Source organism: Neoarius graeffei, chromosome 8 (assembly GCF_027579695.1).
Source record: "Neoarius graeffei isolate fNeoGra1 chromosome 8, fNeoGra1.pri, whole genome shotgun sequence".
Lineage (NCBI taxonomy): Eukaryota > Metazoa > Chordata > Actinopteri > Siluriformes > Ariidae > Neoarius > Neoarius graeffei.
Window position 1 is genome coordinate 74,379,965 of NC_083576.1, and position 24,815 is coordinate 74,404,779.

At 42.1% G+C, this 24,815-nt stretch overlaps 2 protein-coding genes across 4 annotated transcripts in view; one reads left to right on the forward strand and one right to left on the reverse strand.

Moving 5' to 3' along the window:
* Positions 1-5,316: 5,316 nt before the first annotated feature.
* usb1 (U6 snRNA biogenesis 1) lies at positions 5,317-15,463 on the reverse strand. 3 transcript variants are annotated; one of them, XM_060928237.1, is made up of 10 exons: positions 15,198-15,442; positions 14,994-15,030; positions 14,456-14,492; positions 14,074-14,196; positions 13,789-13,979; positions 11,385-11,568; positions 11,240-11,293; positions 9,057-9,162; positions 8,884-8,967; positions 5,317-5,666 (listed from the first exon to the last, which is right to left on the reverse strand). In XM_060928237.1, exons 1-10 carry the CDS (start codon positions 15,294-15,296, stop codon positions 5,562-5,564), a joined length of 1,020 nt encoding a protein of 339 aa, XP_060784220.1. In that variant the 5' UTR covers positions 15,297-15,442; the 3' UTR covers positions 5,317-5,561. The 3 variants fall into 3 exon arrangements, with proteins under 3 accessions (XP_060784220.1, XP_060784221.1, XP_060784219.1); XM_060928238.1 differs by lacking the exons at positions 14,456-14,492; positions 14,994-15,030 and having other exon boundaries at positions 14,079-14,107; positions 15,174-15,463; XM_060928236.1 differs by lacking the exons at positions 14,994-15,030; positions 15,198-15,442 and having other exon boundaries at positions 14,074-14,199.
* A 496-nt stretch (positions 15,464-15,959) lies between these two features.
* Positions 15,960-24,815, forward strand: part of znf319b (zinc finger protein 319b) — a 51,007-nt gene continuing 42,151 nt past the window's right edge. Inside the window, exon 1 of the mRNA XM_060928240.1 lies at positions 15,960-16,297. The gene's annotated coding sequence lies outside the window, so the exon portion shown is untranslated. The remainder of the gene's footprint in view (positions 16,298-24,815) is intronic.

The following is a 24,815-nucleotide window of genomic DNA, read 5'->3' on the forward strand; positions in this document are numbered from 1 at the left end:
AAGGTGAAAATAAAAAATTGAAGTATAGTGAACTCTTGAGCTCATCCTTTTGAGTGGATTTTGTGGTGTTTTAGTTTAGTTTGTTCACGTTAAACAGTTAAATTGAACCTGTAATTTGTAAGAAGGAACAAATCCTCACCTCAGTGTCAGATGTTGTGAAAAGTGAGGTTTTCACTGTTCGTAGTACAGGAAATGGCCATTTCCTCTACATTTAGTTTGAAACCAATATAATCTGTTTCACAAACTACAACCCCTGGCAAAAAGTATGGCATCACCAGTCTTGGATGAGCACTCATTCACACGTTTTATTCTGTAGAACAAACTGATCACAAACATGATACAATAATAAAGTCATTCCAAAGTGCACCTTCTTGGCCTTCAGAAACTAAAAGAAATGAAGAAAAAGCATTGTGGAAGTCAGTAATTGTTACTTTTATAGACCAAGCACAGGGAAAAAAATATGGAATCATGAAAGACAGACAAAAGAACATTCAAAACACCTCACTAGTACTTAGTTGCACCACCTCTGGCTTTTATAACGGCTTGCAGTCTCTTAGGCATGGACTTGATGAGTGACAAACAGTATTCTTCATCAATCTGGTGCCAACTCTCTTTGATTGCAGTTGCCAGATCAGCTTTGCAGGCCGGAGCCTTGTCGTGGACCATTTTTTTCAATTTCCACCACAAGTTTTCTATTGGGTTGAGATCTGGACTATTTGCAGGCCATGACATTGACTGGATGTGTCTTTCACCAAGGAATGCTTTCACAGTTTTTGCTCTATGGCACGATGCATTGTCATCTTGGAAAATTATTTCATCATCCCCAAACATCTTTTCAATTGAAGGGATAAGAAAACTGTCCAAAATGTCAATGTAAACCTGTGCATTTATTGAAGAAGTAACCACAGCCATCTCCCCAGTGCCTGACATGCAGCCCCATATCATCAAGGATTGTGGAAATTTGGATGTTTTCTTCAGGCAGTCCTCTTCATAAATCTCACTGGAACGGCACCAAACAAAAGTTCCAGCATCATCACCTTGTCCAATGCAGATTCGTGATTCATCACTGAAGATAACTTTCATCCAGTCATCCACAGTCCATGATTGCTTCTCCTTAGCCCATTGTAGTCTTGTTCTTTTCTGTTTAGGTGTCAATGATGGTTTTCTTTTAGCGTTCCTATATGAAAATCCCATTTCCTTTAGGCGATTTCTCACGGTTCGGTCACATACTTGTACATTGACTCCAGTTTCCTCCCATTTATGCTTCGTTTTGTTGTACTTTTTCGGTTTTCAAGACATATGGCCTTAAGTTTTTTGTCTTGACGCTTTGATGTCTTCCTTGGTCTACCAGTATGCTTGGCTTTAAAAACCTTCCCATGCTGTTTGTACTTGGTCCATATCTTAGATACAGCTGACTGTGAACAGCCCACGTCTTTGGCAACCATGCGTGAAGAGTTACCTTCTTTAAGAAGTTTGACAATCCTCTCTCTTGTTTCAAGAGACATCTCTCTTGTTGGAGCCATGATTCTTGCCAATCCACTTGGTCCAGCAGCACTCCAAGGTGTGATAACTGCGCTGTTTCTAACTGCAGACTAACGAGCAGATCTAATCTCCTGTGAAGGACGGCCCCATGAGGACAGTTGAGGGTTATACCTGTTAAAACTGTTAATATTATAGTCAGGCTGTCTGTTGTTGCCCAAATGAGGATGGGTTCCCTTTTGAGTCTGGTTCCTCTCGAGGTTTCTTCCTCATGTCGTCTGAGGGAGTTTTTCCTTGCCACCGTCGCCACAGGCTTGCTCATTGGGGATAGGTTAGGGATAAAATTAGCTCATGTTTTAAGTCGTTCAAATTCTGTAAAGCTGCTTTGCGACAATGTTTATTGTTAAAAGCGCTATACTAATAAACTTGATTTGATTTTGATTTAATCTGAGGCAGGTGTCAATTTAGGGAAAGGAAATTGACTGGGTGAGTCCTTATTTTCTACCTGAAAATTGAGTGATTCCATATTTTTTTCCTCAGAATTGAGTGATTCCATATTTTTTTCCCTGTGCTTGGTCTATAAAAGTAACATTTGCTGACTATCACAATGTATTTTCTTCGTTTATTTTAGTGTTTCTGAAGGCCAAGAAGTTGCACTTTGGAATGACTTTATTATTGTATCATGTTTGTGATCTCAGTTCGTTCTACAGAATAAAACGTCTGAATGAGTGCTCATCCAAGACTGGTGATTCCATACTTTTTGCCAGGGGTTGTATGGTGAACGAACTCATGTACGATTGATGCGATAAATATGATTTTAAGCTGATGTAATGTCCATGCCTCTATCCCTGAGACTGAATTAGAGGGAAAAAAAGCCTCGTTCTCTCAGACTGATGCACAGCTGGAGAAAGGAGAAACACTTTGAGGAATGTGATCTAATGAACTTCATTTCTCAATCATAGTACACGTAATAAAGCAGCATGAGACCCTACTGACGTTGGAATCTGTGTAATAGACATGATCAATCACAAAGGAGCTTTACAGAAATCAATCCAGAGATAGGAAGATAAATGAAGAGGAACCAGACTCCGCCTCTTCTTTGTGACATCAGATCGTGGGATTATGAATCCTTACTGTATACTGTACAGATGTAGAATGGACAAAGTCAAATGCTCAGTGTGTTGAAGGGATGTTCAGGAGGAGGAGACTGGGTGTAGGAGTCCTGGGATGAGTATGAGAGTCTTTATGATGACCGCAGCAGTTATTGGGTACAAACTGACACTGGAGTAGTTTTTAGGGTGTCTATGTGGGATCCACAGTATAGGAAATATCAAGGACCAGTTGAACCATTCAGCTTTTTCACCCAGCGACACTGAATGCTACTACTTTACAAAATACACTTCCCGGCCCCTTTATTAGGCACAGCCATACATGCAGTTTTATAATCAGCCAGTCCTTTCACGGCAACACAATGCATCAAATTATGCAGCTACAAATCAAGAGCTTCAGTTAATGTTCACTTCAAACATCAGAATGGGAAAAACCGTGATCTCAAAGTGCGACTTTCACTGTGGCGGGGTGTTGGTTTGAGGCAGATGGACTGGTTTGAGTATTTCAGAAACTGCTGATCACTTGGGGTTTTTACAGAATGGTGGAAAAAACAAAACGCTGAGCGGGCGGAAATAAACACCTTGTAGGTCAGAGGAAAACAGCCAGATTGGTTCGAGCTTCTTTTGCCAGGAAGGATATAGTAACTCGTAGCAACTCTTTACAACCGTGGTGAGCAGAAAAGCACATTGGGTTCCACTCCTGCAGCCAAGAACCGGAATCTTAGAATCAAGAACAAGTTCCTATTAAAGTACAGTATATTGAAACCAGGTGCTTTAAAAAAAAAAAAAAAAAATATATATATATATATATATATATATATATATATATATATATATATATATATATATATACACTGCTCACAAAAATTAAAGGAACACTCTTTTTATTGGGCCTGGCATGAAATCAGTTAAACCTGTCTGATAATTTTCTGGTTGGTTAAGCAGCTGAGGGCATCGTTAATCACTTTCAGCTGTATTGGTGTTCATGGAATTAACAACAGGTGCACCACAGTGGCAACAATCAGAAAACCCTCAAAACAGGACTGGTTTTACATGTGGAGGTCATTTCAAGTTTCTCCCTCTTGATCTTTTTTGGCTGATTTTTCACTCGTGCTGGTTTTGGCTTGAGTAATTATCTCTACTGGCAGTATGAGACGATTCCTTAACCCTACAGAAGTTGCACAGGTTGTCCAACTTCTCCAGGATGGCACATCCACACGTGCTGCAGCAAGAAGGTTTAATGTGTCTCCCAGCACAATCTCCAGAACATGGAGGAGATTTCAGGAGACTGGTGGTTATTCTCGGAGAGCTGGACAGGGCCGTAGAAGGTCCTCAAGCCATCAGCAAGACCGATACCTGCTCCTTTGTGCAAGACGGAACAGGCTGAGCACTGCTCGTGCCCTACAGAATGACCTCCAGAGGGCCACTGGTGTGAATGTCTCTACCCAAACAATCAGGAACAGACTTCATGAAGGTGGCCTGAGGGCCCGACGTCCTGTAGTGGGCCCTGTGCTCACTGCCCAGCACCGTGGAGCTCGACTGGCATTTGCTGAAGAACACCAGAATTGGCAAGTCCGCCACTGGCGCCCTGTACTTTTCACAGACGAGAGCAGGTTCACCCTGGGCACCTGTGATAGACGTGAAAGAGTCTGGAGAAGACAAGGAGAACGTTATGCTGCCTGCAACGTCGTTCAACATGACAGGTTTGGTGGTGGGTCAGTGATAGTCTGGGGGGGCATATCCATGGAGGGACGCACAGACCTCTACTGCCTAGGAAATGGTTCTCTGACTGCCATAAGGTATCGAGATGAAATCCTTCAACCCATTGTCAGACCCTACGCTGGTGCAGTAGGTCCTGGTTTCCTCCTAATGCACGACAATGCACGGCCTCATGTGGCAAGAGTATGCAGGCAGTACCTGGAGGATGAAGGAATTGAAACAATTGAATGGCCTTCATGATCCCCTGACTTAAACCCAATAGAACATGTGTGGGACATTATGTTTCGGTCCATTAGGCGCCGCCAAGTTGCTCCTCAGACTGTAGAACAGCTCAGGGATGCCCTCACACAGATCTGGGAGGAAATGCCACAAGACACCATCCGTCGTCTCATTAGGAGCATGCCGCGACGTTGTCAAGCATGCATACAAGCTCGTGGGGGCCACACAAGATACTGAAAAGCATTTTGAGTTGCAGAAATTAAGTTTTTGAAAAAATGGACTAGCCTGCCACATCTTCATTTCACTCTGATTTTAGGGTGTCTACACAATTGAGCCCTCTGTAGGCTGAAAACTTTTATTTCCATTAAAAGACTTTGCATCCTTTTGTTCCTAAGACATTGCCCTGTCGATATTTGTATAGATATCCAACTTCATATTGAGATCTGATGTATCTAATGTGTTTCTTTAAAGTGCTCCTTTAATTTTTGTGAGCAGTGTATATATATATATATATAGGGCGGCACGGTGGTGTAGTAGTTAGCGCTGTCGCCTCACAGCAAGAAGGTCCGGGTTCGAGCCCCGTGGCTGGCGAGGGCCTTTCTTTGCGGAGTTTGCATGTTCTCCCCGTGTCCGCGTGGGTTTCCTCCGGGTGCTCCGGTTTCCCCCACAGTCCAAAGACATGCAGGTTAGGTTAACTGGTGACTCTAAATTGACCGTAGGTGTGAATGTGAGTGTGAATGGTTGTCTGTGTCTATGTGTCAGCCCTGTGATGACCTGGCGACTTGTCCAGGGTGTACCCCGCCTTTCGCCCGTAGTCAGCTGGGATAGGCTCCAGCTTGCCTGCGACCCTGTAGAAGGATAAAGCGGCTACAGATGAGATGAGATGAATTTCTCTGATTTAATTCAGTATCCTAGTAAGGAGAATTTTTTTATTTTTTAAATAAAACACTTTCACACCATCAGGAAGGCTAATCTGACTTCTGATTGTCTGGAGTGTCTGAAGGCCTCAATAAAAATCCTCCTAACTATCGTCTGTCATTGCAGCGGGACCAGAAATAACTTGTTCCCCGTTTTGCAGCGGAGCTCGTTGCAGTTCAGCCGTAACTGGAAAGGTCCATCTTCGTGGCTGTCTAAGAGACTCTGTAGAGAGAAAAAAATAAACAGGTCGAGGTTATAACAGTTTAATAACCTGGGTGAAAGCCAGCTAGTGGAATTACTCAAGTAACTACACTATATGAAAAACCCGACACAGTCAAGGTCCATATGTTTAATAAGCGACAGATGCTTGTTTAGCTGCTCACGTTCTTCCCCCTCCTCTCTCTCCCCCCTTCCTCTCTTCCCCATATCTTAGTCTTTTTATATGTAAATACTTTATTTTAATTTATCTAGAAGTTTCTCTATTTCTTTTCTCTGTTTATCTGTAATGATGCTGCTGGAATCTTAATTTCCCTGAGGGAACCCTCCCAAAGGGATCAATAAAGTTTAATCTAACATTAGAAAGGGTGCTCAAGTGGTTAAAGTTTAAACGGTTCATATGTAAACTAGGGGCGGCACGGTGGTGTAGTGGTTAGCGCTGTCACCTCACAGCAAGAAGGTCCTGGGTTTGAGCCCCGGGGCCGGCGAGGGCCTTTCTGTGCGGAGTTTGCATGTTCTCCCCGTGTCCGCGTGGGTTTCCTCCGGGTGCTCCGGTTTCCCCCACAGTCCAAAGACATGCAGGTTAGGTTAACTGGTGACTCTAAATTGACCGTAGGTGTGAATGTGAGTGTGAATGGTTGTCTGTGTCTATGTGTCAGCCCTGTGATGACCTGGCGACTTGTCCAGGGTGTACCCCGCCTTTCGCCCGTAGTCAGCTGGGATAGGCTCCAGCTTGCCTGCGACCCTGTAGAAGGATAAAGCGGCTAGAGAGAATGAGATGAGAATGAGATATGTAAACTATATCATGTGAAGAGCATCTGGTAATTATCAGATAAAACAAAAACACTGAGTCATTCTTAAAAGTGGCAATAAGAGATAACAAGCATGTTTATCTTGTGTAAGGCCACATGCAGCTTTAATTACAACCTGTTAACCCTAGACACTTCCGCTTCATCATTGTAAAACACTGCTGCACCTTTGTGAGGTTTTAGTTTTTAATCCCTCGCTGGCCAAAAGGCCCGAAGGCAGATTATGTCGTGGCGATGTCCGTCCGTCCCGGGAAGGGCGCTCACCTTCTGAAATCAACTCCTCTCACAATTTTTGGAGGAATTTCACGAAACTTGGCAGGATTCTTTGTTATATGTCGGTATTACGCATATTGCAATTTCGTTCAATTCAGTCACATTTTAAAATCAAACAGTAAAATTGATTTCCATATAAAATAACTACATCATGAAGAATTAAAGCCCCTCCTTCACAGATGAGTGAAAATATTGAATACATCTCTTTTTGATAACTTGGCATTTTTAACCCAAGCAATGATGACTGAATTGATTATTCACTTAAATATGAATAATATGATACAGTTTGGGTATTTGATACGGCGAAATAGGACACAATGGAAAAATCAAAAACACACCGGAAAGATGAGAATAACGGCGCTGGTAAAAGAACAGCGACTGTACCGGCTGAAGGTTGCGCTGGTCTCTGCTGCGGTGCGCGAGCAACAGGACATCACTACCGCACCGGACGGAGAGCGAGACGGGGGCGGGGCAAAATGACTGGCCATAGATTCGATCAAAAGTTCGATCTAAATTGACCATGGTTGCAAAATATTGGCCAAAAATATGCAAACACTACGAAATATGAAAGTAAGATGAAAAAGAAACATTCTATTGCCTTATACTGCAAGACTAAAACAAAATAAAACTGTCAAAACTCACCTTTTCAGTGATAACGTCCGAACAGATCACTCGCGTAACAGAAAGACCGCAAATGGAAGCACGATCAACTTCTAATGGCCCTTTTCCACTACCCTTTTTCAGCTCACTTCAGCCCGACACGGCTCGCGTTTCGACTACCTTAGAGCAGCACGACTCAGCTCGCTTCAGCCCTACTCAGCACCCAAAACTCGCATGCTTTTGGGGTAGGGCTGAAGCGAGCCAAACCGAGCCGAGTGGGGCTAGGGGCGTGAGGAGACACTCCCCTGTGCACTGATTGGTGAGGAGGAGTGTCCTCACATGCCCACACACGCCCCGCGAGCACGCTGGGATCTGTAAACACCGTAAACCCGGAAGAAGAAGAATAATTACGAATTACGAGAATTTCTGAAGCCTTATGCGCCTCGCCTCATCTATACGCTCTTGCCAGTATCTGTTGGTGTTGTCGGTAACAACAAGCCACAGCACCAAGACCAGCAACACTAACGACTCCATGTCCTCCATGTTTATTGTTTACTATCCGGGTTGTGAGACTACCGCTTAAAAGCTCACTGATGTCACTGTTTGCGCCGCCTAACGACATCACGTGACGTCCACCCACTTTCGCTAACTCCACCCAATGTGTCCACCCACTTCCAGCCAGCACGGTTCAGCGCGGTTGTAGTCGAAATGCAACTCCAACAGCCCCGCTCAGCTCGACTCAGCACCGCACGGCTCAGCCCAACTCAGCCGCGTTGGTAGTGGAAAAGCGGCATAACTGTTGGAGTGGAAAATTCCATTCTACACATGCAAATTGTTAATGTGTGTCCTTCCCCGCACACAAATAACACGCTACGGTAAAAAATAGACCACAACTCATTTTATAGCTCAGAAATTCATACAAGACCAGCTACCATCGTAACGTATTCTAGACCTAACTTTCAGCTTTCGTTTTAAAAAACAAAATCGCAGATTTATAACTAAATGTTTATATGGCGTAGTGATTTTAAGTTACTACTTTTGGTGAGGTCATGACCTTGACCCTGAGGCTTTCCGTTTAGATCAAAACACACGATCGTATTGGTTTTGGGTTTGCGGAAAATGGAGTTACAACGGTGATCAAATATTTTGCATGATGTTTTATTACGGTTATGATTATTCTGTGAGTGCACCAATCCTTAGGTGTATAAAGTTACAACTTAAAATACAATTAGTGATAACTGTAGACTTTTCAGTGGACTACAACCTTTTTAAGGGAATGCGATGTAGTCAACCGTTTATCATGTCTCAGATCAAGCCGCCATTTTTCCACAAATTTGCAGAATTTTTGCCAAATTCTGAATAGAGTATTCACATCAAAGATTTAGTTTTATCTGTATTATTTCTTTCATCATTTTATTTCAAATTAAAACCAACATCACCATTCAAAACCGTATAGTTTATGACTGAGTATATTTAGTGGGGGACCCCCACAGTACCCAGTTTCTGAGACAGACCCATATACACTCAGCACTGCACTGTACCTGCAACTCTGATAAACAAGCACACTGCACTTTTTCACTGAGGTCACCAACACACCAAGCCAGACTCAAGTGAAACGATGGCTCCTAGACGACAAATAATAATAAGTAAGCAAGTGAAAGCAGACATTGACGTCAAAAAACACGCTGTTTTGTGAATGACTGACTGTGCAGACCTCATAAAAAGTGCTAAGGTTGAACTCTTCCATGACCTCGTCCACTCTTTTCACAACCTCAAGAAGCTGCGTGTGACCTGTAGAGATTTCCATGCCAAGAAAAGTCCTGTAGAGGATGAGATGTCACAATAATTGAAATGTATTTTTCATCAGGGTCTGAAATCTGACTCACCAGTTTCAAGTATAAAGGTGGTACAAAGTTTATGTAGCTGCAGGGAAAGTTATTCTGGTTGCGCAAGATACAAACCCACATGTTTAGAGTGACATCACTGTAGAACTGGATACGATTTCAAACGGATACTTCAGAAAAGTCTTTAAGACAAACCTCTATTAATTGGTTAACTGTATGACCCCGCCCCCAAAGCCAACTGATTAACTATACACTTGAGTCGAGGTCTGGCTTACTTTGGATAAAACTCCATGTATGAAATAAATACATTTCGAGCATAATGCAAATGCTACTATTGTTATCTGTATCTATGCTGTGCTCAAATTTTCAATATCTTTATCTGTATTCGGATTTAAACATGAAGTGGGTGTGGCCGAATCCAGAAAGAGTTTCTTCCTATCACTATTCCCCTGGGGAAAATTTATTTATATAGGGTGCATCAGTTGCCCTCACTTTCATAAAATCTGATGCATTTTTGTTTGGGTGTTCCTTTTCACCAATAAAGACATCCTGTAAAATGTTTTGACCATATTCAAAAGTCTAATGGTGGCACCATGGGGTTCATTTTTTTTGCCAAAAAACGCTTATTTTATGTTTTCGCGTAAGGTTTGAATCACAATGTTGGACTCCATTTATTGATTTCTTGTGAGCCAGAGATCATGTTAAGAACCTTTGCAAGGGATTGAGAAGCATTAATGTGATTCATAATACATTTGTATTGTTTAAAAGTAGTTGAACAATGATTCAATGAACAGCTAAAACTCAAACTGTGCTTGATAATAGATTTAGAATATGTACTAAAAATGTGTATCTAAGATATTTGGTATACTCTATAAGGTGCCATAATGTTTCATGAAAAGTGATCGAAATTGTCATAAAATAGCAGCTTTTTCCATAACTTTGAGCTCCTGGTGCCACCATTAAACTTTTGAATTTTGTCAAAATATTTCACCCAGTGTGTTTTCTTACCAAAAGGAACATAAAAAAAAAAAAAAAATGCATCATGATCGGAGGAACTTTTCATTTTTAGGGGGCAACTATATATATATATATATATATATATATATATATATATATATATATATATATATATATAATATACATATATAATATACATATACACACATATATATACACACACACACACACACACACAAATGCCAGCACGATGTATGAATCCTGGCTCTGAGAGTTCCTCAACCTCAGCTACCTCACTAGTTCATGCAGTGAATATTTCTGCCCATGATATTTTCTAACGAATAATTCTATTTCCCAAAATATCAACAAACCAGTAGCCAAATTTAAACCCGAGACCCTGCACTGCATGCTAATTATTAAAAGGAAGGTGTGTGTGTGTGTGCCTGTGATTCACATCTGCATAAAACATTATTCTATCCACATTCCCTGGATATGAGCAAATCGCACACTCTGATTGGTTACTCTACTACAAGGCTATCAGCTCATATACCAAGAGTAGAGAAAAACAAAATGGCGGAGTGTGTTGCTGAACCAACCGAGAACGAAATAAAAACTCTACTCAGAAACAAAACCCCCCCAAAATACAAAAGCAACAAAATATGGAATGAAAGTATTTGATGGTAAGAAAATAACTCTTGGAAAAAAAAAAAGAATTATCGCATTTTTCAAAAATCGATACTGTCATTTTGCCGGTTTGTTTACATTCTGAGTTGAAATTATTCTGTCAGACGTTTTATGTGAAAAGTATTTATTTATCAAATTTGTAAACAATAAAAATGCTCCGTTTTTCAAAATCCAGTGAATGTGGATAGAATAAAACAGTTATTCCACTCAAATCTCGTCGTACATGGTTTATAGCCGACTCGGTGCTACGCGCCTCGTCGACTATTCGCTCATGTAAGACTCGATTTCGTGGAATAACTGTTAATCATCTGTTCATTCCAAATAATACATTCGTTGTCCGTTACATTCCACAAATACATGCAAATATAACACAGCCTCAAAAAAGGCAATCAAGCCACAAATGAGAACGTACCTTGTTTTTTCTTGATTGGAGTACACCTTCAGTTTATCTGCTAGGCAAACAAAGCTGCAAAAATCAATGCTTACAGTTAATATACGGTAGGCCATGAAGCAATTGTCAGGTGAAATAGGTTATTTCTGAGAAAACAGATACAGACCCGCCACATTTTGCTAGTGCAGAACGCAGCGACTGAACAAACGGCTGAATCCAGTGGTGTCGCAGGACCACCGTCTTTGAGAGGCTGATGTGAAACTCTTCAGCTTGGGTCAAGGTGATGCCATGAGCTGCGGCACAAACCCGTAGCTCACCCAGTAACTCCAGGAACACGTCTTCAGGCTCATCTGAAATAGAAACTGCAGATTCAAGCCAACATTCATGGGCTGGAGTGTGAAAACTGAACCAGGTGACCCTCATACAATCCATGATCCATAACCACTTATCCTGTGCAGGGTCACGGGCAAGCTGGAGCCTATCCCAGCTGACTATGGGCGAGAGGCGGGGTACAGCCTGGATACATAGAGACACACAACCATTCACACACACACACACGGTCAATTTAGAGTCACCAGTTAGCCTAACCTGCATGTCTTTGGACTGTGGGGGAAACCGGAGCACCCGGAGGAAACCCACGCGGACATGGGGAGAACATGCAAACTCCGCACAGAAAGGCCCCCGCCGACCTCAAACCCAGGACCTTCTTGCTGTGAGGCGACAGTGCTAACCACTACACCACCATGCCACCCAAAAAAGATATCCAAACATTTGTAATTGCCAATCAGCAGACTGAGACATTGGCTTAGATCACACAACCTTACACCAGTTCTCATCTGTATGCTTTGAGTCTTGAAGTATTCCCAATCCTATCTGCGAGTATTCACCGCTTAGTTTACCGACGAAAACGTCGCCACCAAATTTCAACGCACACATTGAAATTTTTCACAACATTTTTGGCCACTCATGAGATGGAGTCACACCAAAAAAAAAAAAAAACTTGCGGAGCTTGGAGAACATTCGCCATGCATCACACGATTGGTGGTGATGCAGTCTTGTAGTTGAGTCACTAAACCTCGAGTCCAGTCTCGAGTCCCCAGTGTTCAAGTCCAAGTCATTAAAGAAACTTTCGAGCCGTGTCGAGGCCGAGAACAAGACTCCAACCGCACCATTTGACGATGGCTGTTGCTGCTTTTCTGTGAAACCGTTTACGGGGCAAGCACGAAAGAGTCCGCTTGGTGCACCCGAGAGTCTATCTGATGCATGCACCAAGGCGTGCAGGTTAGGGTGCATCAGTTGCCCCCTAAAAATGAAAAGTTCCTCCGATCATGATGCATTTTTGTTTTTATGTTCCTTTTGGTAAGAAAACACACTGGGTGAAATATTTTGGCAAAATTCAAAAAAGTGTAATGGTGGCACCAGGAGCTCAAAATTATGGAAAAAGCTGCTATTTTATGACTTTTATGACAAAATTTCGATCACTTTTCATGAAACATTATGGCACCTTATAGAGTATACCAAATATCTTAGATACACATTTTAGTACATATTCTAAATCTATTATCAAGCACAGTTTGAGTTTCAGCTGTTCATTGAATCATTGTGCAACTACTTTTAAACAACACAAATGTATTATGGATCACATTAATGCTTCTCAATCCCTTGCAAAGGTTCTTAACATGATCTCTGGCTCACAAGAAATCAATAAATGGAGCTCAACATTGTGATTCAAACCTTACGCGAAAACATAAGCATTTTTTGGCAAAAAATGAACCTCATGGTGCCACCATTAGACTTTTGAATATGGTCAAAACATTTACAGTATGTCTTTATTGTTGAAAAGGAACACCCAAACAAAAACGCATCACATTTTATGAAAGTGAGGGCAACTGATGCACCCTAGTGCAGGTGTGACACTCTTGCACAAAATTTGCACAAAAATCTCATTCATCTCATTATCTCTAGCCGCTTTATCCTGTTCTACAGGGTCGCAGGCAAGCTGGAGCCTATCCCAGCTGACTACGGGCGAAAGGCGGGGTACACCCTGGACAAGTCGCCAGGTCATCACAGGGCTGACACATAGACACAGACAACCATTCACACTCACATTCACACCTACGGTCAATTTAGAGTCACCAGTTAACCTAACCTGCATGTCTTTGGACTGTGGGGGAAACCGGAGCACCCGGAGGAAACCCACGCGGACACGGGGAGAACATGCAAACTCCGCACAGAAGGGCCCTCGCCGGCCACGGGGCTCGAACCCAGGACCTTCTTGCTGTGAGGCGACAGCGCTAACCACTACACCACCGTGCCGCCCTGTACAAAAATGAATGTCGATATAAATATCTTATGCCAGATTATTATGGCATGTTCCAAAAAAAAAAATCAAGTCGTCTTTAATTTACGAGTCCGAAGGCAGTTAATGTACGAGTCTGAGTCATCAGTGCTCGAGTCCAAGTCAAGTCACGAGTCGGACTGAGTACGGCAAGCCTGTGGTGATGCTACCAGTTTTTCATCGCCAAGTATTCGCAAACCCATCGCATGCTGTCGTGTGACCAGGATCTTACATGGCATGTAGACATAAGTAGCCCAGTTTCCTCTCTCGTGTTGGAAAGACCGGAGTCGTCCTCCATGTTGGGAGCTGTCGTCTGTGTGCTGCTCTTCTGAATCTCTGAACATCTCCATCACAGAGGCAGGCAGAGGAAGGCGAGCCACAGAGTCCTGACATGAACCTTTAATCTTCTCTGGACCTGAAATCCTGCATAAAAGCAAATTGTTTACTTTCATTCTGGAAAAACAAACAAACAAACAAACAACGTTATCTATTTATGATTTATTATGCTTTGACGCACCAAACCTGATTTCCTGGCACATTTTTCCTTTCACCTGGACTCACATCTTTGGCACTATTATTTCTTCTCCGGCGCTTTCTGTCAGCAACAATGACTTCATTTTCATCTTCCGAGCTGCCACTACTGCTGTAATTAACCAGCATATTAAACCACAAACACACAATTTCAAAACGAAAGTTACCAATTCCTTCACTAACAAATAAAGGAAACCGGAAAGAGAAAAAAAAATTGCTAGTTTTAAAGTATACACTAATATATATATATATATATATATATATATATATATATATGATTTAAAAAGTACTATATAGAGCGTTTACATTATCAGAAGTACATACAGCGTTATCTATAAAGGAAAGGTGTTGCACTATTAGAGTCCTACCTGCAACAATACCGGCTGAAGTAGTTCCGGATTTGTGCTACAAGGAATATTCAATAAATCAGACCTTTATTTTATTTATTTGTTATTTGTAAACAGCGTATAATTGCCAAGTCTTGTTTATTATAAGTATCTCAAAGATAATGCTTGAATGTTGAGTAGAAGAATATTTCCTGGGACATTTTTCCTTTCTGTCAACAGCAATGACTTCATTTTCATCTTCCGAGCTGCCACTACTGCTGTAATTAACCAGCATATTAAACCACAAACACACAATTTCAAAACGAAAGTTACCAGTTACTTCACTAACAAATAAAGAAAACCGGAAAGAGAAAAAAACAGAAATTGCTAGTTTTAAAAGTATAAGTACATACAGCGTTGCACTATTAGAGTCCTACCTGCAACAATACCGGCTGAAATAGTTCCGGATTTGTGCTACAAGGAATATTCAATAAATCAGACCTTTATTTTATTTATTTGTTATTTGTAAACAGCGTTTACAAATAACAAACAGTTATTTGTTGCACTATTAGAGTCCTACCTGCAACAATTCCGGCTGAAATAGTTCCGGATTTGTGCTACAAGAAGGAATATTCAAGAAATCAGATCTTTATTTTATTTATTTGTTATTTGTAAACAGCGTATAATTACCAAGTCTTGTTTATTATAAGTATCTCAAAGATAACGCTTGAATGTTGAGTAGAAGAATATTTCCTGGGACATTTTTCCTTTCACCTGGACTCACATCTCTGGCACTATTATTTCTTCTCCGGCGCTTTCTGTCAGCAACAATGACTTCATTTTCATCTTCCGAGCTGCCACTACTGCTGTAATTAACCAGCATATTAAACCACAAACACACAATTTCAAAACGAAAGTTACCAGTTACACGCGTAAATATAGCTTCACTAACAAATAAAGAAAACCGGAAAGACAGAAAAAAATCAGAAATTGCTAGTTTTAAAGTATACACTCGTATATATGATTTAAAAAGCACTATATAGAGCGCTTATATTATAAGAAGCACATATCCATTATCCATAAAGGAAAGGTGTTGCACTATTAGAGTCCTACCTGCAACAATACCGGCTGAAATAGTTCCGGATTTGTGCTACAAGAAGGAACATTCAAGAAATCAGACCTTTATTTTATTTATTTGTTATTTGTAAACAGCGTATAATTGCCAAGTCTTGTTTATTATAAGTATCTCAAAGTTAACGCTTGAATGTTGAGTAGAAGACTATTTTCGAGATGTAATCCCGTCTCTGAACCGTTTGAAGGGGGAAATAAAGATATCTAGCCAGATTTTTGTGCACATTTGAAATAAGAACAAATAATAAGAACGTATAGGAAATATAATAAATGTATTTAAATACATTAGCTTTGTGTGTGTTTGGTTTGTGAAGAATATTTTACTTTATGTTTTTAAAATAAAAACTTAACCAGGTTTCCGGTATGTTCTCCGTATGATGCTAATTATTTATTATTCAGGTTCCTGTTGGGGGGGTTTGGTGGTCAAACGGATCCTTGTGCTGTTGCTGTGAACCCGAAATTAAGTTAAAAGCGGGCGTATAGATGACTTTTCCACACTGGGAGTTTATTCTTTAGACACTCTGGAAACTCAAGACACGATTTCAAGTTGTTTATAGAGAGACTGCTCCGAGTTTCGCTGTGCTTTTCACAGGCATGTCAGGGTGAGCGGCCTGCGGCGCCACCGAGCAGGAAAATCCCCGGATCGGTTCTTGGCCTTTAGTCGGTTTCGAGATTGGAGCGTCTTTTAACATCTTTTAAAGGAGGAGAATTGAGCTAATTCTATCTCGAACGTGTGTTCGAGGGATCAGAAAGGTATGTAAAACTCTAATAAAGTGTTTAAACACTCACTTAAACGAAATAAACTGACATTCTGAAGGCTATGCTAATAAGTTTAGCATGCTTGGACCGCCGGTATCAATGAGCAGGTTTAGCATTTTGTCGACACGTGAGGATGCAAGATGTTTTACTTCGTATTTATTTTGAATTTAGGATTAGTCTGTGCACTTTTTGTTCCCTTTTCTTAATTTAATGCAGTTTAGGAATATTATCTGGTGCAGAAAATAAGCCGAATTGAATAGCTGCTCATGCTAATGTAGGTAAACAAGTGGCGTAAATGTTTTCACTCCAAGGAAAAGGTGCAGGATGTTATTTAGCCTCTTGAAAGTGTGCAGTTTCTCTTGCAGTATTTTTAGATTTAATCTCGTGTCTGTTAAAAGCCTGAGATGTTTCATTTCCAGCCAGAACAATGGCAGAGCTGAATGAACTCCAGAGCTTCCCAACTTTCCTCTTGATTCTCCCAGGGATTAATTCCTGTAAACACTAATCACTTCTATTACTGATCATGATGGGTTTTACTGATGAAGAATCCTTTCATAGCTCACACTGCAAAACAACAAAAAAAGAGTATGATCAAATACCAAGTCAGGACAAAAAAATTGAAATGGTCAGAGAGTTAGTGACATGAAATATATTGAGAAAAGAACTGTTTGGAAATGAACTTCCTATTAATATGCTGAATTAAACATGGTACGGTATTAATGGTAGGTTCGACATGCCGTTTCATTCAACAAGCCGGCACTTGGTCCGAAAATCCAAAGTGGAGCCGAGTCAGCCAGGCGTTCAGAGATGTGTATGAAGTTCTGCATTTAACCCATCTGAAGCAGTGAACACACACACATACCCAGAGCAGTGGGCAGCCATGCTAACAGCGCCCGGGGAGCAGTCAGGAGTTAGGTGCCTCGCTCAAGGGCACCTCAGCCCAAGACCGTCCCATATTAACCTAACTGCATGTCTTTGGACTGTGGGGGAACCCGGAGCACCCCGCAGACACGGGGAGAACATGCAAACTCCACACAGAAAGGCCTTCGCCAGCTGCTGGGTTCAAACCCAGAACCTTCTTGCTGTGAGGCGACCGTGCTAACCAGTTACACCACCGTGCCGCCGTTGTTGGGGCATTATGTACAGTAGTTGACGTGCTAACTTTAGGACTGCAGTCGTCATGAACAGTTTTGCACTCAAGTTTCCATTAACCCTCATCCTACCATGCTATTTTACACCTTAATCTTACCATGTGGGGTCCGTTTGGACCCCAATACTTTTCTTTAAAATTAAAGCTTATAAAGACAAAATCACCAGATAAGTTTTGTTCAGAACATCTTGTATTAATAACAGCAATACACTAAAGGGCCCAAGGCATAAAGAACACACTTAACCTTCATCCTACCAGCCAATTTTACATACACAAACTACCAGGCGGGGTCCGTATGGACCCCAGGAGGGAATACCTTGAAATCAATGCAGTAAGAACCAATTCAATGCAGCAAACAGACATAACTTTATTGAAGAACAAAATCCACTATGGCTGAATATCAATGATGTATTATAAATGCAATAACATTGCAATAATATTGCAATAACTAGCATACATGTAGCAAATTATAGCGCCACAAAAAAAAAAATTGGCATTATATACATGATGTTTGCAGCTCATGCAGCTGTAAAACATTCTGGATTACAACTTAGGTCTTTTCTTACAGAATTTAAAACAAAAAAGTAATTGTAAAATAATTTCGGGCTTTTGTTTTGCAGCCTGTGCTTATTGCAGCAGTGGGGTCCACACGGACACCAAGAAGGAATGCCTTGGTAGTTTCATTATGGAACATAAAAGAAATAAAAGAAGTTAACTTTCAGTGTGCTATTCAATTATAAAATGAAAGACAGATAAACTTTACTCTGGGGTCCGGTTGGACCCCAGTAACAAATTAATTATACCTTCACAATGCAAAAAGCTGATCTTCCGGTGCTTTAGTGTTTTAATTAAGACATAAATTCCGACAAATTCATAAAACGGTGAGGCAGTATGTCACATATTTTTTAAAATGGCAAACAAACATATAGGTGCGGGGTCCAGATGGACCCCACTTGGTAGGATGAAGGTTAAAGGAGTACGCCACCCCCAGGTGAAATTGAGTCAGTCCCTGCAGTCCCTAGAGTTGGATGAGTGAGCCAAAGCATTTTGTAGCCGACCCAGCCATTGCCCTGATCTAGAAACGCCCCGGTTAGCTTAGCTTAGCATAGTCGCTGTAATCCGGCGTGTCCAGCTAGCATTGTCGTTGCAAAAGTGAATCAGATAACTCAAGATTTTTTATAATTATTTCTCATGACCTGTACATTCACATCGAGTACACATCAATGCAAATTAACACGAAGGGATTTACTAGACCAATTTATATCTGGAACTATTTTCGGCCACAGCACAGGCAAAGCACCGCTGCAGGCGCAAAGACACCACGCAGCACCTGTCAGTGTCAGCCTAGTAGCCAGTGTTGCCAGATTGGGCGGTTTCAAGTGCATTTTGGTGGGTTTTGAACGTATTTTGGGCTGGAAAACGTCAGCAGTATCTGGCAACACTGCTAGTAGCAGAGAACTTAGTAGTCACGCTGGTGTATTGACGGAAGTTGAGGGTTTTCAGGTGCTGCGTGGTGTCTTTGCGCCTGCAGCGGTGCTTTGCCTGTGCTGTGGCCGAAAATAGTTCCAGATATAAATTGGTCTAGTAAATCCCTTCGTGTTAATTTGCATTGATATGTGTACTCGATGTGAATGTACAGGTCATGAGAAATAATTATAAAAAATCTTGAGTTATCTGATTCACTTTTGCAACGACATGCTAGCTGGACATGCCAGATTACAGCGACTACGCTAAGCTAACCGGGGCGTTTCTAGATCAGGGCAATGGCTGGGTCGGCTACAAAACGCTTTGGCTCACTCATCCAACTCTAGGGACTGACTCAATTTCACCTGGGGGTGGCGTACTCCTTTAATGAAGAGTTATAACATCAACGAAACTGACTTCATGTTAAAACCGTTAATGTTATAATCATGTCTGTTGTTCTCGTCCAGGTAAGGATGGGTTCCGTTTTGAGTCTGGTTCCTCTTGAGGTTTCTTCCTTGTGTCGTCTGAGGGAGTTTTTCCTTGCCACCGTCGCCACGGGCTTGCTCATTGGGGATAGATCAGGGATAAAATTGGCTCATGTCTTGGGTCATTCAGATTCTGTAAAGCTGCTTTGGGACAATGTCTGTCAATGTTTCGTTCTTGGAACATACAACAAGCCGGCACTTGATCCGAAAATCCAAAGTGGAGCCGAGTCAGCCAGGCGTTCAGAGGTGTGTATGAAGGTACCAATCAGTTCTGGGCTTGAGACGTTGTTGGGGGAATTATATAGTTGACTACAGTTGACGTGCTAACTTTAGGACTGCAGTCGACATGAACAGTTTTGCACTCAAGTTTCCATTAATGAAGTGTTGTAACATCAATGAAACTGACTTAATGTCTCATCTCATCATCTCTAGCCGCTTTATCCTGTTCTACAGGGTCGCAGACAAGCTGGAGCCTATCCCAGCTGACTACGGGCGAAAGAAGGGGGTACACCCTGGACAAGTCGCCAGGTCATCACAGGGCTGACACATAGGCTACATCCACATGACGATGGCAACGAGATTTTTTTTTTTTTTTAAATATCACGTCCACATGGGCAACGGATCAGTAAAATTTCAGGTACATATGGCAACGCAATGCTTGCTGAAAACGATGCAATACACATGCCACACCTCTACGTGCGCTGTAAGACGGTCCCATCGGAGACACCAGAACAATAGAAGAAGTAGACGCATGCGCATAAACCCCTTCTTCTGTAGCATTAGCCACATAAAGTTTTGATTATTAATCAATAGCGTAAAACAGAAGACGCAGAAAGAGGAATGAATGGGGGTAGATGGAAGCCGGTACGCCAACATTCTGATCTCCTCCAGAATTCTTTAATGGTCCGGAATAAATTGAATGCTACACGTTGATGGATTACTTTGTTCTTCTACGCCCTTTTTGAGGAATGTATTGTCGGACTTAAACCAACATCTGAAGAGGTGAGATTGCTCCTTTTTTTTTTTTTCCTATTTTTGCTGGCGGGATTGTTTTTGTTTTTGGAAAGCGCACGGGCGGTGCGCGGTTTGGTACTGCTTCCGCAGTGTTTGGACTAAAGACTTTGCCCTAAGGGCTATTCTCTCACACACTCTCTCACTTTGCACCATTACACAATAAATATTCACAGTGAAAATATTTTGTAAGCGCGTTTCATGAACCAAGTTATAGGATTTGTTGACAACTCGCATCGAGTTCGTTACACTTCTACCCGGCGTGAAGCACTGGCAGTCGTGGTTGTGACGTCATCGTAAACAAATCCGTTCTACTCATCCAGACGACTTCGCAACGGCGCCGTTGCCAGATTTTTCCACTCTGGGACCCGTTCTCAAAAGATTTCATTTTGGGGCACCCAAAACGCCGGTGCCGTGTGGACGCCAGCCCTAAACGATAAACAATTTTATCAGATTCACCTGAATCTGTTGCCGTGTGGACAGCGCCTTAGACACAGACAACCATTCACATTCACACCTACGGTCAATTTAGAGTCACCAGTTAACCTAACCTGCATGTCTTTGGACTGTGGGGGAAACCGGAGCACCTGGAGGAAACCCACGTGGACACAGGGAGAACATGCAAACTCCGCACAGAAAGGCCCTCGCCGACCACGGGGCTCAAACACAGACCTTCTTGCTGTGAGGCGACAGCGCTAACCACTACACCACCATGCCGCCTGACTTAATGTTAAAACTGTTAATGTTATCATGTTGTCTGTTGTCGTCCAGGTGAAGACGGGTTCCGTTTTGAGTCTGGTTCCTCTCGAGGTTTCTTCCTCGTGTCATCTGAGGGAGTTTTTCCTTGCCACCGTCGCCACAGGCTTGCTCATTGGGGATAGATTAGGGATAAAATTAGCTCATGTTTTAAGTCATTAAAATTCTGTAAAGCTGCTTTGGGACAATGTCTATTGTTAAAAGCGCTATACTAATAAACTTGACTGTAGTTTGAAATCTTCACTGTATGATCACCTAGTCTAGAAAATATCAGTTTCGCATCAAGAAAGGAAGAAACCTTTATTTGTCATACGCACACTTCTTCAAGCACAGTGAGATTCAGCCTCTGCATTTAACCCATCTGAAGCAGTGAGCACACGTACACACCCAGAGCAGTGGGCAGCCATAGGGAAGGAAGGTGAAACACAGCGATCCTAGTGGTAGCGTTCTTAAGCCGAGAGCCATACTATTGAAAATCCCATAGACTCGATTTTTTAAAAAAATCCCACGAAGTTATGACGTGGAACTTGTACACCCCCAAAAAATATGTTGTATATGTTGGGATTATCTACTAACTGTGAAAGCATCAGGTGAAATTTCGCTGTCTTTTTAAAAGATCGAAATAGCGCCTAACCTGTCAGAAACGGACTCCAACCAAACTGTCTCGTCAGAGTCGCTCGTGTTACGTCAGCAGTAGGCTTGATAAGTTTTGTTCTTCATACTTGCCCTTACGAGTGCCGACAGCTCTCCCTGTGAATAGCGGCAGTTGACTACATGCCCTGATCTGTAATGGTTATCCCCACGAGGGATGCATTTCTTATTGGTACAGAAATACTCCGCCAACCACGCTATACAAATCGGCATGTTGATGTAGGCTACTCGCCGGCCGCTACCTGCTACAGATTTGGAAAGGCGCTAGAATTGCGGTGACATCACATACGCGACGTCGGGTCCGTGTAGTCTTTGATCAGCTTATTCAAAAACATTCAAATCGGTGGAAAAAATAAAGTCTGATCACCAGGATCGATAGAGCTGCCCGACATGCACAACATATGGAAGCCATTGTCTTAACTTTGAAGTGTAACCCGAAATGTAATTTTTTGAAAAGATATTCCCATTCGTTTTGCCATAGAGGTTGGAACGCATCCAGTAGGGGGCGATGAGATTACTTTCCCTCCCTGTAGAGGATGTGCAGTCACGTGACCCGTCCGTGTTTACTCCGCCATATTGGACGGCTTCAGGATTGTTTACTTTGCGTGAGCGTAATGGATCCAGGCAGTAATCCCCAAGAAAATTCGGAAAATACCCCATCTACATCGCGCGATTACTTGTCTAAGTTTGTTCAGCATCTTGAAGGTGACGTGAGGCAGCGTTACGTGGAAAAGTGTTCCAGGTTGGGGATTGCAGATCCGTACAACTTGCCGCAATCCTTGTTCAGGGAAATTCGGAGCTGCGGTGCCGGCGATTTGCCCGATCTGGCCTACCACGACATTTACAATTTTCTTGTTAATCGTGAATCGTGTTACACTGGCAAAGCCCTCAAAGCTTACAAGAGCCTGGAAGCTTATAAATATTTTGTTGCGGGATGGGTATCCCAACTATACCTCTGGAAGGTTCCGAAGAAGAATGTCTACTTGATAACCTCACGGGTAAGTGGCATTAAGACGTTTATCATAAAGAGACTATGCAGGACGTTTTATCGTAAGAATGTTCGAAATCTAAACTCAGTTCCAGATAACGGCAGGGTTGTAAATATGTATGTTTTTGTCTGGAAAAAAAAAAATCACAAATCACCGCTATCTTTATCTGTGCAGAATTATTATTCAATATCAGATATAAATGTATTAGAAGATTACACCTACCTGATATGAAGTGTTCACTACAAATTCGGCTGGTAGGACTGGGGTACCAGTTTTCTCTTCGCACAGCGGACACCCATTTTGCGCGTCTCTCCGCGTCTGCGGGGAATCTATAAAATGACAGGCCCTCCTTTTGGCCCTGTCTATTGGTACAACCAAATGCTGAACAAGATATAACCATTCTCGAAAGATCTACTCCCACACACTTGATAATTAGAACGGGTTCGTCTAAGTTCTATGTGCGGCCATGCCGTCCAAGATGGCAGATAAACAAATATCACGTGACGTCACGTGCACGCTCTCTATAGATAGTTTTCACTGACGTCACGGCATTCCGGGGAACGCCCCCCAGCTGCTATCTTGGAGGGCAAACAAAACGGACCATCGCCACTACCGGCTACGTTATCTCGGACGAATTTATGAAGTTGTATAGTCAGTTTTCTAAAATAAAGATCAATGTTGGCAAAATCAAGCAAACAGAAGTATATAGATACATTAGACGACATCTCACCACAACGGTATGCAGCCAAACTGGCCTTGATTGGGGGAATTGACCCCTACGAAGCGGACAAAGATGCGTTTTCAAGTGACTATCCAGGGCTGCCAAAGCCTGAAACTGCCAAAGCCTGCTCCAAAGCCTGAAACTGACTTCATCAAACTTTAAAGGCTGTCTGATGTATACAACTTTATATATTCACAGCGCGCCTTTTGGCAGATGCCGCCTGAATCGCGCAGATCCGTTTTTTTTTTTTTAGGGGGGACGTTGGGAGTGTCTGATTGTAATTTCAAAGTAAATTCTGTATCAAAATTACTAAATAAGCAAATCCGTTACAGTCCATGAAACAGGAAGTATAAGGATAAGAAAAAACAGTTTAAATCGGGAAGCTGCGCACATTTGCGCAGTCCTGCACACCGCTCAGGCTGCACAAGTGTGCGCAGCTTCCCGATTTAAACTGTTTTTTTCTCATCCCTATACTTCCTGTTTCATGGACTGTAACGGATTTGCTTATTTAGTAATTTTAATACAGAATTTACTTTGAAATTATAATCAAACACTCCAACCCCCCCCCCCCCCCCCCCCCCCAAAAAAAAAAAACCCGGATCTGCGCGATTCAGGCGGCATCCGCCAAAAGGCGCGCTGTTTGCATCCCAAACACAAATCAAATCATACAGAATAGACCTAAAATGTTTTTCAAAAATGACCCTTGCGTGAGTGAAGTGACGAGTGTCAAATAGAAACGTGACAAACGAGCGATATTAAGTGTACATTACAATATAAACGTACACTCAGCGGTTCCAGTTAGGCATTCTCCAGAGATTGTTTACATGATGTTTTGGTTTCCAAAAACAAACTTACACAATTGATTGTTTATTTAAACAACTTACCACTTATAAAATGATCGGAGCAGACTTTGCTGTGTTTGGAAGGCTGATAATCCTTGCGGTTGATTCTCGCAAGCCATAGATTTCTCCTTTGTATGCTGAGTTTGTTTGCTCGGCTTCGTGCTCCCGTACAGTGGGAATTCCATAAAAGCTCCGCTTGACGTCATCATCTGACCTATTACGACAGCCGTGAATACAACAGGTGTGCACCATTGCTAGCTTTAAATAGTAGTAATGTAACTATAAATGTAAATAATATATAAATGAATGTAACTCGCGCGCTACAGTGAATGCTCAGTGACCCGTACGGTAAGCTAGCCCTCCAAGATGGCCGCCACCAGGGAATCCCCGACTCTGTGACGTCATGTGAAAACTATCTATAGACCCTTTTCAGTCACGTGACC